The sequence below is a fragment of the Lacerta agilis genome, chromosome 11 (genome assembly GCF_009819535.1).
Source record: "Lacerta agilis isolate rLacAgi1 chromosome 11, rLacAgi1.pri, whole genome shotgun sequence".
Lineage (NCBI taxonomy): Eukaryota > Metazoa > Chordata > Lepidosauria > Squamata > Lacertidae > Lacerta > Lacerta agilis.
Genome location: NC_046322.1, coordinates 36,341,471 through 36,358,678, shown reverse-complemented (window position 1 = coordinate 36,358,678; position 17,208 = coordinate 36,341,471). Strand labels below are relative to the sequence as shown.

At 42.1% G+C, this 17,208-nt stretch overlaps 1 protein-coding gene across 9 annotated transcripts in view; it reads right to left on the bottom strand.

Moving 5' to 3' along the window:
• CAST (calpastatin) overlaps nucleotides 1–17,208 on the bottom strand; it is a 66,124-nt gene that overhangs the window by 5,921 nt on the left and 42,995 nt on the right. For all 9 annotated transcript variants that reach the window (XM_033163674.1, XM_033163681.1, XM_033163678.1 and 6 more), the window contains 14 exons: nucleotides 15,674–15,775; nucleotides 14,273–14,356; nucleotides 12,759–12,806; nucleotides 11,355–11,459; nucleotides 10,817–10,918; nucleotides 9,375–9,476; nucleotides 7,723–7,824; nucleotides 6,668–6,751; nucleotides 5,997–6,044; nucleotides 5,670–5,765; nucleotides 4,894–5,004; nucleotides 3,251–3,352; nucleotides 2,313–2,405; nucleotides 1,293–1,337 (listed from right to left, as the gene is read on the bottom strand). In XM_033163674.1, coding sequence (XP_033019565.1) covers nucleotides 1,293–1,337; nucleotides 2,313–2,405; nucleotides 3,251–3,352; nucleotides 4,894–5,004; nucleotides 5,670–5,765; nucleotides 5,997–6,044; nucleotides 6,668–6,751; nucleotides 7,723–7,824; nucleotides 9,375–9,476; nucleotides 10,817–10,918; nucleotides 11,355–11,459; nucleotides 12,759–12,806; nucleotides 14,273–14,356; nucleotides 15,674–15,775 — 1,224 coding nt within the window. The remainder of the gene's footprint in view (nucleotides 1–1,292; nucleotides 1,338–2,312; nucleotides 2,406–3,250; nucleotides 3,353–4,893; nucleotides 5,005–5,669; nucleotides 5,766–5,996; nucleotides 6,045–6,667; nucleotides 6,752–7,722; nucleotides 7,825–9,374; nucleotides 9,477–10,816; nucleotides 10,919–11,354; nucleotides 11,460–12,758; nucleotides 12,807–14,272; nucleotides 14,357–15,673; nucleotides 15,776–17,208) is intronic.

The window sequence follows — 17,208 nt, the reverse complement described above, 5'->3', positions numbered from 1 at the left end:
TAAACATAGCCTCCCATTTCCAATGTTTAAATTGTTGGTTCTACACCCCCCAAATGAAAGAATTTTAAGCTTCTACTATAAGTGCCACCAAATCAACAGGTGCCATTAAAATAAGGAACCTTTTCTGAATTATCATTGTACAGCCCTTTTTTTCGAGGACCGTGTTAGTCCCTCATTGGCCACAAGTAGAATGAATTGAGTTAGAACAGCAGTGCAGAGCAGAGGGAGAGGTATGAAGCTGGGCTACTTCATCTGCTTTTCTGAAAAACCATTTCATTTGGTTTTCATTCAAGTTGCCATTATAATAAGGTTACCAGATTTTTTTTTCCCAATGAATCCCGGGACACTTTAAATAAAATAAATAAATAAGTACTATGTTTGGGACATTGATGCTGCAGCGGTGGCGGTGGCAGAGGGGTGGCCGCCACCTTGACCTCAACCGCCACGTTTCCCCTTCTTCTGAAGCTTCTATCTCCTTTCTTCATGAGCCTGGGCAGCCCCTGAGTTGTTGGTTCTTCGGTGGTGGGGGTGTGTGGGGGGGAAGCGGTGCACGGTGGGTCAGGCATGGTAGGCGGAGGAAGGCCGAGAGTGGTGGCAGCGGCGAGGCTCGGGTAGCACAATGCCTCCCTTCCCACCGGAGCAGCCCCAATCCCATTCCTACTTGTGTGCAAGCAGGAGGGGGTGGGAATCCCTCAGCTGGGAAGGGAGGCTTCCCATTGCCTAACTGAGAGATCCCTGCCCCCTCCTGCTTGCATGCAAGCTCTGATAGGCAGCGTGAAGCCTTCCTTGACAGCTTAGTTGCTGGTGTCAGGGAAGATGGAGGCAGCCCGGAAGCTGCATCTTAGAGCCCCTGCACCACCATCATATGGGGACTTCCGAACAGCTCCTGAAGCCAGCCAGAGCCAACTGCTCCAGGCTGCCGAGACTGTGTTTCCCGGGGACATTAGATGAAATCCGGGGACATTCCGGAGATGGAATTTGTCCGGGGACTTATTTGCAAATCCGGGGACTGTCCCCGGGAAACAGGGACATCTGGTAACCCTAATAATGGAAATTTGTAGCTTTAAAATTTGGTGCTCAGGTTTTCTTTCCTCTCCTCTCCCATTCTTCTTTCCTTTTGTGTTGTGCCATTTAGTTGGTAATCCTGCTCATCGGGATTATCTTGTTTGATACTCATTTTATGTAAGCCACTCTGGGAGCCATTGCAGCTGAACAGCCCTCTTCCCAAATAGCTACGTAAATGCAACCCACAGGCAAGTAATAGCATTTAGCTAAGAGCAGCACCTCCTTACCTTTTGTTCCTTGGGTTTCTCAGCATCCTTGCCTGTTGGCTTCCCCTTCAACAACGAAAAGCAGCATTTTATTAATTAATTAATTAATTAATTTCAGGATTTGCATCCTACAAAATTAAAAATTACCTATAAAATAAGATTAATATCTTATGTTAAACCAGTTAGCCTAAACCTGTTCAAAATAAAGGCACTTTTTTAAAAAATGTGCATTATAAAACGTATCCTTGTTTATTTTACTGACTTTATTTTATAAAGCAAATTATAAAATATCGTTTTAAAACATCATGGGGACTTGACTACCTAAGATCCATTGGTTCCTCTGTCTGTATGTGTGTATATGTGTGTTTATTTATGTATGAAATTAAAGTTTAGTTAAGGTTAATAACTTATGTTTAAGTTAAGAATTAAAGAAGAATTGTAATGTTGGTGGGTGTGGGTGTGGGTGTGGTGGTGGGGGTGGGTGTGTGTATAAAATAATAGAATAGCCGTTTTATATAATTCTTTATATGTTGTTATGCGTTAACGCTGTTATTGGTGCTATTCTTGGCTGGTATCTTATGTTATATCATTATTGTTGTGTTGTTTGTGTTTTTGTTTTTTCTGGTTTTTGATTTTGTATTTATATTTTTTATACCCAGTATGATGAGTGTATGATTAAGTATTGTAAAAAATAAAAATAAATTAAAAAAAAAATCCATTGGTTCCTCACTTCTGTTATGGTGAAATGTGGCCCTCAACATACGTTTTATATTGTAAACCACCCTGGGTTCTTTGGATGAAGAGCAGTACGGAACTATGATATGATATGATATATGACATGTCATGACATGACATGATAAACGTATATGTGCAAAATCTACCACTGACTCTCCAGAAGTTCCTGGACTCCATCTCCCACCACCCCGAACAAGAATGGGCAATGGCCAGGGCTGGTGGGAAGTAAGACTCAAAACTGTCAGGAGGACCACAGGTCCCCCTCCCAGGTATAGATGAATTTGGATTCAGAAAGGATCAGCTTACCTTCTCATCCGAGTCAAGAATATGCCTATAATCAGGAGGGATTGTATCATCTTTCTCTCCAAGTTTGTCTCTATGCTCAGATTTAGCCTTTTCCTGTAAAAGCAACAACAGGATGTCATGTTCTTAATTTTTCTGGAAAGCTCTATCCAAAAAACACAGTATCTAAACTTGCTCTCAAACTGTAGAAAATACCCCCAAAAAAGTTGCCATAAATTTTGAAAAAACAGCCATGAAACAAAACCCCAAATGAACACAATTATCACACCAAATATTGTAAAAAGTAACACAATCCATTAGAGCTTCCCTATGACAACTAAACACAAAATAGCAATTTGTGTAGTAACACCTTATTTTTAACATTTTATCATTGCTGCCCTGGGCTACCTCAGAAGGAAGGGCAGAGACAAATTGAATAAATAATAATGATTCCCCCCCCCCAGCTTATTTGTGATCAGGCTGCACTTTACGAAAAACAACCCAAAGACAGAAAGGACGCTGCAAAAATAGAGGTTTCTTTTATTTACACGCATCCTTTGGCAATTAAAAAAGTGCTCGTCGCAATAACAGAAAGCAAATTCAGTTCAACTGAAGCAATGAAACACTTTCCATGTAAGCGGACCTCTTGAAATGCAAAAATACTCTGCATAGACCCCTGCTTTCGTAGCTAAATATACCTTGTACAATATGCAGAAATCAGAAGACGCTCACTCTGCCCTCAAGTGTTGCAAAAGAAAAGGGAGGTAGTATGGTGGGCTAGCAATGGTGAAGGGGTGACCTTGAAAGCCACAGACTAAACCCCTAGCCCCCAAAACAAACAAAACCAAACCACCACCACCCCGGCTCAGTTCTTTCAGCTTCCTGTGCAGATTTGGGAGATGGTACCCACAACCATGTCAAAGCAGCTGTGCTGCCGGGGGTGGCACAAACACTTTGCTCACCTTTATTTTATCAACAAGTGGTTTGTTTTCATCCGGGTCATGTTCTCTTTGCCCCAATGAATCTGCAAGAAGATCTGCAGCATCATCAAGTTCTTTCCTACCCTAACAGATTTGAGAAGAACAAAAACAAAATATGCCGCACTCATTCTCAGAAATAAAAAACGCCGAAGGTATCAGAGTTGCTTTAGTCAGCATGGTAGAAAGTTAACTTCAGTGCACTCAAAAATATTTGGAAAGTTACAAAAAAAAGAAAAAAAACCCATTCAGCTGCAAACAAGCAACTTTGGCTTCCAGCGCACCTCTACCCAAAACTGTTTTATAACTCTCTGTAAAACAAATTTGATTAGCCTCAAACTATGATTCAACATTACTAAAAGCAGTTAAGAGGCTAGCCACTCCACCTTAAAATGGAAAAATAGCATTCCATATAAAAATGACAATTTTTGTTCCAAAGATGGTTACATGCACAGATCTTTCCAAAGACATTTTGAACTCCAAAATACAATTGAGGGACAGGGCTGCACCTTTACATGCACAAGGTCTCAGATTCAATCCTTGACATCTCCAGGTAGGGCTAGGAAAGACTGTCTGAATCCCTGGAGAGTTGCTGTCTGTCACTGAAGACTAGTCTCCATCAACCTGGTACTTTCCAGCGATTTTGGACCACAACTCCCATGACTGTAGTCCAAAACATCTTAAAGGCACCAAGTTGGTCAAGACTGCTGTAGATCACACTGAACTTGCTGGACCAATGATCTGATTTGGAGTAAGGCAGCTCCTAGGTAAAGGTAAAGGGACCCCTGACCGTTAGGTCCAGTCGTGGAAAACTCTGGGGTTGCGGCGCTCATCTTGCTCTATAGGCCGAGGGAGCTGCCGTTTGTCCGCAAACAGCTTCCGGGTCATGTGGCCAGCATGACTAAGCCGCTTCTGGCGAACCAGAGAAGCACACGGAAATGCGGTTTACCTTCCCGCTGGAGCAGTACCTATTTATCTATTTGCACTTTGATGTGCTTTCGAACTGCTAGGTTGGCAGGAGCAGGGACCGAGCAACGGGAGCTCACCCCATCGTGGGGATTCGAACTGCCGACCTTCTGATCGGCAAGCCCTAGGCTCAGTGGTTTAGACCACAGCGCCACCTGCAAGGCAGTTCCTACAAGTGAAACTCGAAAAATTAGAATATCGTGGGAAAGTCCATTTATGTAAGCAATTGTTTACATTAGCTACTGGAGTTTAATATATGAGATAGACTCATGTCATGCAAAGCGAGATATGTCAAGCCTTTGCTTGTTATAATTGTGATAATTATGGCATGCAGCTGATGAAAACCCCAAAGTTGAAATTGTTAATTTGGGGTTCTCATCAGCTGTACGCCATCATCATCACAATCATAACAAATAAAGGCTTGACATGGCTCGTTTTGCATGTCATGAGTCTATCTCATATATTAGTTTCACCTTTTAAGTTGAATTACTGAAAGAAATTAACCTTTCCACGATGTTCTAATTTTTTGAGTTTCATCTGTATGTTCCTATAATTAACAAGCCTTAAACGATGAGGCTAAGCGTTTTTAAAGGGAAAATAAACTGCAATCAAAGGCTTTGGTCACAGAAACTAATGCGGGTAGGAAATATTATTCTGCTTACTGGGGTAGGTGCTGGTGGCGGAGGAGCTGATGAATGGACTGCAGAAGCAGAAGCAGAAGAGATAACTTCTTCAGTAGGTGCAACAGCAGGTTTGCCAGCACCTGTAGGTTTCTACAATAAAAACAATGGGTTCATAAACACGTGCCAGAAGACAGTGAAGGATAATCAAGTGGCAGGAACCAGGTATCTGTTTCACACTGTGCCCACATCAGTTTGGGCTACAGTCAGCTTACTGCCATGTGCCCTGCATCCCATACAGTTTGTTCAGATTGGTATTCTGAAACCACTCTGCATTGGGTCTACAGCACACCTTCATAGAAGCCGGCCAAGTGTCAGGTGTGTTTCTTCCCCTTAAAGGTGTCACCAACCTCCTAAGTATTGGATGCAAAGAGAAGAGGTCTTCCAGGATAGTCAAAGCCATTTTGTGAAAATATCTACCACTGGTGGTTTTGACAAGCATAATTAAATAACAACAAATCAAGAATGAGTGTACATAGCTTACACAGAGCACCAGTGAGAACTTTCTGACAGTAAGACCTGTTTGAAGGGACTCAGAAGGTGGTGGACTCTCCGTCTTTGGAGGTTTTTTAAACAGAGGGTGGGAGGCCATGTGTCATGCATGCTTTAGTTGAGATTCCTGCATTGCAGAGGGTTGGACTAGATGACTTTTGGGGTCCCTTCCAACTCTACAATTCTATGATTCTTTGTATGTAACTGACTTTCACTATGTCTAAAAGTTAAACCGTCTTTTTTACACACACACACACATGACTTACTTGAGGTGCAGCTGCTGGGGCAGCCTTTGACGTTGGTGCTGAAGAACAAGAAAACCCTTCTGACAGAGCATCAACAAGTTCGCTTTCACTCAAGGGCTAGAAATAAACATATATATTAGAACACAACAAAGGTTCCATTTTATTCTTGAACACTAACTGGAAACCAAACACTGTATTACCTTTTCTCAGTTTTGTGTTGAAAATGTAGAATATGCCAACCATTTTTCTAGTCTCTGGTTGTAGTAAATTATGTGCTTAATAAACTTTAAAAAAATAATGAATAAAAGAACCAGTAAAACAGCCTGTTAGAAGCATTTTTTCACCAACCTGAGGTTTTTCTTGAGGTTTTGGTAAAAGTGGCTTCCCATCTTTATCCTGCAGAGAAAATATGGCACTGGTTAACAAATGAGCTATGGCAGGTGACTGAATTTGCCACGGTATCATTATGTATAAAATGCAATGCTAACCCATCGGAACAGTAGAAAGCCTGAAATTGTTTTTGGATAAACATGTTCCTGCACTTTTAACCAACTGCCTGTCCTAAATAGGACCCACTCATCATGAATAGAGGGGTTCTTGCTACACTGCTCCATGCTTTTGGAACCTCCAAGTGGGAATAATATGGGGTGTGATTTATGCAGTGCTGCTTGAGGAGCTTCAGTTACAGTAAAATACAGCTGTCTGTCTACTTATGAATATTAGAATGGATCAACTGCACTGCCCCCAATCAAGGGTGTGCCTTTCGTGGCCTAGGGCTGTATATTTAAATTCCTGCTTCATCTGAGCAGGACAATCTCCATTGCCAAGAGAATAGATTATTCTATGAACAAGTGATATATTTCCTGAAAAACTTGCCCCCACCCTCTCTCTCTCACTCATCGACACAAAACATTTTATATCTTGTACTCAAGGTGTGCAAATACATACAATTCTTAGGGATGCTACTCATGGAATTAATTTGACTTAAAAGATCATGCAGCAAGTGAAAAATCAATCACCTTTGCTTCAGTTAATCTATAATCAGGAGGAATGGTTTCTTCATCTTCTCCAAGTTTCTCACGTTCCTCTTGTTTTGCTTTCTCCTGGAGGAGCAGGGGAAAATGAAAGCTCTCAACATGTATAAAGAGAGACTTTTCCCAGTAATGTGGTTTCATAATACAGTCATACCTCTGGTTGTGTGCCCTGCGAGTTGCGTTTGTCACATGATATGAACGCACCGAACTAGGAAGTACCGGAACGGGTTACTTCTGGGTTTGGCTCTTCGCGCATGCTCAGAAGTGCCAAATTGTGCCACGCACATGCGCAGATTCGGCACTTCAGGTTGCGCTCTGTTCATGTTGCAAACGGGCCTCCGGAACAGATCCCATTCGCAACCAGAGGTACCACTGTGGTACATGTAACATATGAAAGCGTATACACTATATATATATATAATTATATAATTATATATTCAGTCAACTAAAACACAGATTATTGGAACTGTCTACTTACTTGTATTCTGAAAGGTTAGTAGTAAGTCCAGTTTGCATTGTGTAATCAGAGACATGTTCTTTGCTGCAACTGGAAACTCCCCCCCCCCCCAAATCAATATGAGCACTATTAAAGTGCATGGAGGAAAATGTTTTTAGCCATGTCCCATAGCAACAGAGGCTTTTTCAAGTATGGCAAGGCAGGAATTTCACGGCCCGACATTGTGTCTCATCTACCGGTATATCTTGGCCTATCCTGTATGCAAGACTGGACAATGTTATGGTAAACTCCTATGTACCATTTTTTTTGGAAGGAGAGAGATAAAATCATCTGATCATCATACTTTATTATACCAGACCATTGAGAATGATGGGTCGGTGATGAAAGTTGCAGCCCAAAACATCTGGAAAATACCAGGATGGGGGAAGGCTGTCTTAAATATACCAGGAATTAGCTTTCTATGTGCGGTTACTGTTATTTAACCATTTGGTACCCTCCCCCAAGAGAGAGTAAGAGAGACCCAATAGTTACACACAGGAAGATAGATGTTTGTTACGCCGCTGGACTCTGATCATTTGATTACCTTCACTTTATCCACAGCAGGCTTCTTTTCTTCTGGGTGAGGCTCCACTTTTCCTAGACTTCCAGATAAGGCTTCCAGGGCTTCATCAGGTACCTGTGAAGTCTAGAAATGACATTATTTTAAATCAGCTTAGTGCTTTGGAAAACAATGCTTGAAGCAATATTCTTAAGGCGCAAATGACGGAGCGGCTGACAAATTTTGTTGTTGTTGTTGTTGTTCAGTCGTTTAGTCGTGTCCAACTCGTGACCCCATGGACCAGAGCACGCCAGGCACGCCTATCCTTCACTGCCTCTCGCAGTTTGGCCAAACTCATGTTAGTAGCTTCGAGAACACTGTCCAACCATCTCATCCTCTGTCGTCCCCTTCTCCTTGTGCCCTCCATCTTTCCCAACATCAGGGTCTTTTCTAGGGAGTCTTCTCTTCTCATGAGGTGGCCAAAGTATTGGAGCCTCAACTTCAGGATCTGTCCTTCTAGTGAGCACTCAGGGCCGATTTCTTTAAGAATGGATAGGTTTGATCTTCTTGCAGTCCATGGGACTCTCAAGAGTCTCCTCCAGCACCATAATTCAAAAGCATCAATTCTTCAGCGATCAGCCTTCTTTATGGTCCAGCTCTCACTACCGTGTAACTACCAAGTATTAGTTTTATGGGAGGTGAATCACTTATACCACCCACCACCACCACCATCATTATTATTATCATTATTATTTTGTATACCACCCTATACCCATAGATCTCAGGGCGGTTCACAACATAAAAATACAATATAAAAACCACAAAGTACATAATACAAACAAAAACAAAAACAAACCAATAATCCTTCCACAACACATTTTAAAGGGCATTGGATGTTAATCAGCCAAAGGCCTGGTTAAAGAAGAATGTCTTCGCCTAGTACCCAAAGGTGTATATATTGAAGGCACCAGCTGAACTTCCCCGGGGACAGAATTCTACAAAGCAGTATTAATATGATTAACTGACTCTGGAGTGGCCAATGTGGTTGGGTGGAGCCACAGAACCACCTTCTTGATACCAGCTTACATAGACAGGACTGGGTTGGCACTGCACAAGCACACTGGTAGAGCTAGATCAGTTTTCCTTCCAGCGTACTCACAGAGCTCTACCCTTGTCATCATATTCCCCCTGTCTCATCACCATCCAGGTAATGTGCAGTGACCCTGATGTCAAGAGGATGGTTTTGCCCGACAGCATGGACTACTACTGAGTAACTGTCTCTTTAGGATAGCCTGTGGCAATGCATTAGTGCAGAGCTTTTCTATATTTATGAATAAGTTTTCTGTTATGTACACTGGCAAAATCCACATGGAATCTTTGCTAGCTTAGCCCACTTAAAAGGAAGATCTACTTTCATACAATGTTCTCTTAAGTTCAATGGGACTTTAAGAGTCCCTATTAGCAGACTGCACTCATAATAGTTAAATACATCCAACAGTTAATGAGCAAAGGCAGAGAAAAATCTACAATCTAAATATCCCAAAGAAAAGTCAGTAATGCCAAACTATTTTGTACCAACAGTTTTAAGTAATGTGCAGTGCATATGTATTAAGAAATCCCTACACAATCACCCATTCTAATTTTTCTAGAAGTGGCACTTGGACTTTATTTATTGACCTTCACAACTGGTTACTCACTGGAGAAGCTACTGAGGGAGCTGAAGATGCCACAGAAGGAGCAGCAGCAGCGGACACCACTTCTTCTGTAGAAATCTTTTTGGATTCAGCTGCTGAGGGCTTCTGAAATAAGATAGCAGGAACAAAATTTGCAATTACATAGCATACTTCATGTGTCTTTTATAGTGGGGCAGGAGAACTGAAAATAATGCCAATATATTTCACATCCGGTAACCAATGTGCCTCTTTGGTTTCAGATAGTACATGGGTAGACGAGTCTAAAAAGCCCAGGGCACAAATATGCATGGCCCTCTAGCAGCTGTGGTGGCTCATTTACCAGAAGTAATGTGTATTTCACATTAACCAAACTAAGCCTCCTAGAGCAAAATATACACCAGGAGGCTTTGTTTAGTCAGAAACAAGTATATACTGCCAGAATTAATGCTAAATACGTTACATCTGGTACATGAGCCACCACAGCCGCTAGAGGGCCTTACAAATTTGATGAACATCCAGTGGTGTAGGAAAGGAGGTGCAGTGGGTGTGGGCCACCTCAGGTGTCATCACTGAGCGGGGTGACGAAATGGCAAAAATATGTGTTTTTAATATGTGTTTCAGTCTGAGCCACGTGTCTCTCCTGAAGGGGAGGCAGCGAGTGGACTGCCTGCAAGCTGCGCACTGCTTTTTGCGTCTACAGCTGGGGGGGGCAGTGGAGAGGCCCCACGCAACATGCCCTGCTTTGGCTCGCCCCACCCCCATGGGCACCTCTCTCTGCCCTTGGCTGCAGGGTGCATGCACCACTCTGGGCACCTGAGCAGCTAGGTACGCTGCTGTGAACATCCCCTCAATTCATTCATCCAAGTTGTTTATAAAGATGTTGAACAACAACAGGCCCAGGACAGTCACGTTTTTCCAAGGTGATGAGTACCATTAATGAGTACTCTATGGGTTCGGTCAGTCAACCAGCTACAAATCCACCTAACAGTTACCTCGTTCAACCCACATTATACCAACTACGTATCCCTAGATCTGGGTTTCCCAAACTTGGGTGACTAGCTGGTTTTGGACTTCCATTCAGAACAGGCAAAGTGGTCCGTTTCCTGGGCCTGAAAGCCACCCATCCACAGGGCACCTGTCTTGGTAGGATTTGGTTCCAGTTTAGTGGCCCCCAGCTAGCCCAACACTGTATCCAGATGACAGCTCAGGATTGCGCATCCAGGCCTGTTACATGGAAATCAAGCCAAGTGTCATCGATATACTGTAGATATCATGCTTCAAATCTCCCAACAGGTTCTTATAGCTGTTAAAAAGCATTGGGGACCAAACAGTGCTCTGTAGCACCTCGCAACGTAATTTCCAGGAGGCAGACACAGAGTCATTCAGTGTTACAGAGTGACATACACAGGTATGGCTGGTGCTCACAAAATATGGGCATGGCTTTGGATCCATAAGAAGCTACTCACTGTAGAAACTCCTGATGGAGCTGAAGGTTGCACTGAAGGAACTGCAGGTGATGCGGCCACATTTTCTTTGGGAGTTTTGGGGGGTTCAGCAGCTTTTGGCTTCTGAAAGAAGACAGCAACTAATGGATTTTGAAAACCAGTATCTATTATTAGCTTGAGAACAGCAAAAATAGTAGCACCTAAACCTCTGTTCCCAATTAATAGGTGGGCTTCACAGGAGCCCACAGCATGGAAGGCCCACCCACCTGCCATCTTTGTGCACACCCCCATGACCTTGTATTAAGCAGCTGATATAACTCTCAACCCTTGTATGGCTTTGCACACCACCAGCTCTGGCCCCTGGTATGTTCCTCAACCCACATCTTCACCTTGTCCTCAGGCTAAGTACACAAGTGAACATGGGGAGGAATATGAGGGAGGAAAGGAAGAACGGAAATGCTATGCCTGAATTAAGCTTATTTCACCTTTAATTCTCTGCATCCAATGCAATGAAAGATTCCGAATTTTAAGGCAGGTTTCCTAGGCAAAGTAAACTCACCTTAGGCACATCGGCAGGTGTAGATGGTTTGGATATTTCTGCGGGAGGAGTGGGACAGGCAAAATCTTTTGAAAATTCATCAGCTAGGTCAGAATCGCTAAGAGGCTGCAAAAACAAACAAAAAAATGAGAGGAAGACCGGAACTGTGTTGCTGATAAAATAAAGAACAGACATAAAAAGTGGCATTTATCAATTATCAGAGGGCCTTCTCAGTAGTGGCACCCGCCCTGTGGAACGCCCTCCCATCAGATGTCAAGGAAATAAACAACTATCTGACTTTTAGAAGACATCTGGAGGCAGCCCTGTTTAGGGAAGTTTTTGATGTTTGATGTTTTATCATGTTTTTACTATTTTGTTGGGAGCCACCCAGAGTGGCTTGGAAAAACCAACCAGATGGGCGGGGTATAAATAAATTATTATTATTATTATTATTATTATTATTATTATTATTATTATTATTATTTGTTGCTGTTGTTGTTAGAATGCAATAGAGGAAACTTGAGGTGAAGAAAATGGTAGTTGAGCAGCTAGAACTCAGCTTACAGGGCTCCATGGAATGCTTGCACTTCTTTTACAATGGATTGGAATCTGCATACATTGCAGAAATAGCAGGAGGTCAGTGTGATACTGACCACCTGTAATTGTAGGGAGAAAGACAGAATCTTGGCCCTCCTCTCTCTGAGGATTCAGTCCACTCCCTAAATAGGTTAGCTGGCACTGCACAAGCTGGCAGAAAAGATCACCTGTGATAAAGCTAGGAGCATAAAGGCTGCTGCAGGATGTGTGCATGTATATAATGTTTGCCAAAAAAACAACAACCAAAAAACCCCACCCAACCTTTGATTTGACTCAGCTGTATTAGAACTATTTTATATCTATGAAACACAAAACAGGATTATGCCTGCATTATTATACCGCAAAACAGGAGTCGCCAATCTGGCACCCTTCAGATGTTGTTGGGACTCAAATTCCGATCAGCTGTAGCCAACATAGCCAATGGCAAAGGATGATGGGAGTTGTAGTCTAACAACATCTTAAGGACACTGCATTGGATACTCCTGCCATAAAGCAAACCAAGTGTTTAAACACTGAGACAAAGATAATTGGCTGAATTGTCTTCAGTAATTGAGCAATAGGCATTTGTGCCACAATGTTAAAATAGCAAAAGATTAATCCAATTACAACAGAAAATGTGCCTCTGAATTCATATATTAATTTTGCACTGATCCCAAATATTAAGTCAACCATCTGTGTTAAAAACTGCCTTTCGAAGTTTACTATGCTTCCTTCTAAAACATCTTGGACATTACGGATTCACAGAAAAATATTATGTAAAAGTTCAGCTTCATCATTTATTTACAATACAGGTGAAGGAAAGTAAAACTAATAGAAACACTTAAGAACCTTTGGTTTTTCTTCAGGCTTTGGCAGCAAGGGCTTCCCATCTTTATCCTAAAAATAAAAGGGCAGAACTATTGTTAACTTTGCCATTTACACTGCACCAGCTTTAAGATACTCTACATAGAAGTTGTTGTTTTATTTAAATGCTCAAAATATAGACGTACTCCAGAGGGATCAAAATAGTCTCTGCAATGGGGGAAAATATCCCCAGAGTTTCTCCACTGAACATACTCCATTTTGGAATTCCACTTATAAGACTAGCTAAGAATGCTGAGCCAAAATAATAATTCAGGCTGAAGGAAGAGAAGAAGCTACATACAAAAGTGATTATTTCTGGTTTCACATTTCCTTGGCAACCTTTTGAAAATACATGTAAGGAGTAGCTAAGAAATCACCACTCTTCTGGTGTGAAAATAATCAGATACTTCTATCCTCACCTCCCCCCGAGACACACAATTGCAGGGTCCAGGTAGGTTCATATGGGTGGGGGAAAGCACTCTCTAAGGCAGTGGTTTTCAACCAGTGTTCTGTGGCACCCTGGGATGCCTTGAATGATGGTCATGGGGGCCCACGGGCAACTGTGGCCTCTGTCCTTCTTTCCTTCCTTCCCTCCTCTGATGCCCTCTCACATCTCTGCCTCCGAAAGGCTTGCACAGCTTTTTGTTGCAACAGCCCTGGCTACAAGCTCTAAATGTGAATGGTGCCTCTGGTGCTTGTCAGGGAGTGCTGGCTGCCAGGAGCTGAGGCAACCTTGGAGTAAACAAGAAGCCCTGTCCACCTGTCTGCTAGCTCTTGCTGTTGGAAATAGATAAGTCCCAGGCCCTTGTGGGGCAGTGTGAGGAGGCACCTCTCTTGGGGGCAGTGGGGCAGCTCAGAGACCAGCGGCAGCAGCAACCGCTGCCCGGAGGACTCCCAAGGAGAGGGGAGAGGAGGCGGCAGCTGAGGGAACACTCCACAAGGGACGGTGTTCGAAAAAAGGGTGAGAGGCTTCCAGCTCTGCAGTCAAGAGGTAACATAACTGGGCTCCTGAGTCCCACAAGGGGTGCTGCAGAAAGAATGTAGTTGGTCAAGGGAGTCGTAGACTCAAAAAGGTTGAAAATCTCTGCCCAAGGTATTAGGATTCTGAAGGCTGTATAAATCAGCACTGTAAATTGATATCAGAAACTAACTGATAGCTGAATTAACGGATAGAATCAATATTATGCATTCATACTATCTGGTCCCAGTCAACCACCTGCACATGGGATTCTGCATTAGTTGCAGTTTCTAAACTGTCTTCAAAAGCATTCGCTTGCAATACTCTGATCTGCAGGTGGACAACAGAAGATACAGTACATTTAAATAATTGGGGGGGCGGGGCTTTCTAGCTCTAGCTTGCTGCAGCTGGATCATAGCCAGCACGGGGTGCAGAGTGCTGAAAGAGCTGTCTTTTCTCGATTTTTCTTCACATGGGCTCAATATGGTAAAACCTGGAATTTTATAGCATATGCAATGAAAAGTAGAGATGAGAACTTTACCAAGGCTGGTTTTAATCTGTACTCTGGAGGGATTGTATCGTCGCGTTCACCAGGTTTCTTCTCCTTCCTTTCTTTGGCCTTTGGCTGAATAGAAAGAATCACAACATGTCAACACTTGAATTGCATTGCTGGATCTTTTGCAAGCAAGCTGGAAGTCAGGGTGATTGTGCCGTAGAAATGTGTTAAATTTTAAACATAGTTCTATGCATACACACACACACACCTCATATTTGGGATATTTCTGCTTCCTCCAACCCCCATTTCTCCTGCATGCAACTCATAATTTTTGAATCTCTATTTTTTATTTTTCCTAAACTAAATAAAAGAGCATGCATACATATTACAAATGCAAAAGAACTGTTATAGGTACTGTATTTGTAACATTTACAGTGGTACCTCGCAAGACGAATGCCTCGCACAACGAAAAACTCGCTAGACGAAAGGGTTTTGCAATTTTTTAGGTGACTCACAAGACGAATTTTTCTATGGTCGTGCTTCGCAAGACGAAAATTTCAATGCATTCCTATGGGAAACCGTGCTTCGCAAGACGAATTTTTCGCAATACGAAACAACTCGCAGAACGAATTAATTTCGTCTTGCGAGGCACCACTGTATTCGGGGCAGAGGTGGAGGATCCTGAAGGTACTATTAAAAAATACATATTATCTGAAGTGGCCCTATGCATTTCTAGCCTTGTCAGCTCTGTTTCTCAAGATTAACTAAGAAAGAACTCTTATTTCTTTTATAGGAACTATAAAAGCTTGAAGAAAGAACTAGGCAAAACTTAGAATGCATTGGGCAATTTATGTGAATTAAAGTATTCCTTTATAGCCCTTTTTGCAGATTTCCTGTTGCTTTTGCTACACATCTGAAATTAAGCATTTTCAGCTGAATTACTATCACAAGCAACATTTTCTTTATGCATTTAACACATTGAAGTCAATGGGGCACAGAATCCAAGAATTGTAGTGATGGAAGGGACCCCAAGGGTCATCCACAATTTATGCATGCCTACATAGTTTCAAGACTTTAAGTGGTATCAATCATGTATTAATTATTTATACAGCAATTGATTCACTTGCAACCCCTTCCTATTATATTTACTCAGGAGCAAGTCTTGCCTTGCCCAATTGGGCTCATTCCCAATTAGATGTGCGCAAGATTGCAGCCTTGGGAGTGTTTTATTTTTTTAAAAAAAGGTCATACTGCAAAACTGCTTCTTAACAGAAGTCTTCTCAGTCATTCCCACATTGACGAAGCTACATTGTAGTACAGCAGAGAAGCAGGCCACTAGCTACTACTACCATAGAATTCAAAGCGCTTTCAAAGGTTTCTGCTAGCAGCAGACAAAGCAGCATTTTTTCTGGCTTGTTTTGTAAGATTTTGCAGTGTGAATAATACCTCTTCCACTTCCACAATGGAGCTAAGGTCTACTTCCGGTTCCGGTTCTGGCATGCCAAGTGTATCCACAAGAGCGTCCAAGGCGCTGTCACTAAGGGCTGCCTGCATCGCAAAGTGATAAAACAGCTTATGTCTCATGATAGATGCAATACATACTGAGATTATTAGGACTCCAGTTATAGCAGTACACTGATGAATCTGGAATCCTTAAACAGCAACATACTGTAATCTAGACACTATCTAAAGCATTGCAGTGTAGAGGGTAAACTGTGTATTCTTCAGCTAATGTCAAGCCACTTCAAGCACCATATCTGTAGGAATCCAGCTTTTCTGTAGCGGAGGCTAAATTGTAAGTGAACCAGAACAGCTGAGGCTTCTGCATTTTGCCACTACTAAATCCATCTCTGGGTCTTGAAACTTATTTGTGGTCCAACAGCAGTGAACTCAGACAAAGAAAATGACACTATACGGAAAAAGCCCACTGATATACATTCCCATTTACCTAAATCACCTATAGGTTTATTGGACTGCTGTCTAACTTCAGGTAAATAAAACGACTGGGTGTTATTTCCAGCTGCTTTACGCTTAGTATTCTCCAGTATCTGGAGGCAGCAGGTGAATGTGGCTTTTTAAAAATGCATATATGAGACATAAAATGTATTTTGTTTGTTTGGCTTCTGCAAACCACCTCGAGGAAGTTTTAACCTTTGAAGGCAGGATAACAGTATTTCAAAACAAATAATATAGTGTTAAGCTCATCCAATATCCTTAATATCAGTAGGCAATGGAAAGGCTATACACAGAGATTCCTTACTCAAGTGGAAAGTAAAAACAGAAGCCAGGCCAGCACCCAGAAAAAGCAAGGGAGCATTCATTTGTCAGAAAGGAAAAACCACCTCTTAGAGCAACAAAGGAAGTTACTGTAAATCACATCCTGACTCAAACAGCCAATATAGGTAACATTTTGAATCCCTGACAGTCACATCCATTTAAAAGGCTACTTATGGCCACAATGTGGGTCATATCTCGTGTTTGCAGTATATTTTAGTTTTGAACCTTTTTACTACACATTCAGGCTGCGTACCCAAAGGTTCAAAAGCTTCTACTCCGTACTGTTCCAAATAATTTCACAATAGCAGCCAAACTGAAGTTATTTCAGAATGAGTAATTGATTCGTAAAAGGGTGAAACTTTTAAATCCACAACTGTTTCCAATTCACAGGAGTGTGCACACCTGGAATCTTATGCACAAATGTACCGTCATCATCCCCCAGATTTTAAAAGCATCTTGGCAATTGGACAAAGGGAGATACTGAACTAAAGAAGGGGGGTGCAGGCAGACAGGTGGTTTCTTAATAGAAATGTAGCTTCCTTCAACAGGTTGCAGCCCAGTCTTCAAAAGCTTAAATACCTTTTAACTAAACAACAAGATTTAGCACTGACTCTTATATTACAGTTTGAGCACATATAATTTATGTGGAGCCCAGGGAGTCTTTGCATGCTCACCCTTTCTCTCTCTATAAATTTGTAATATTA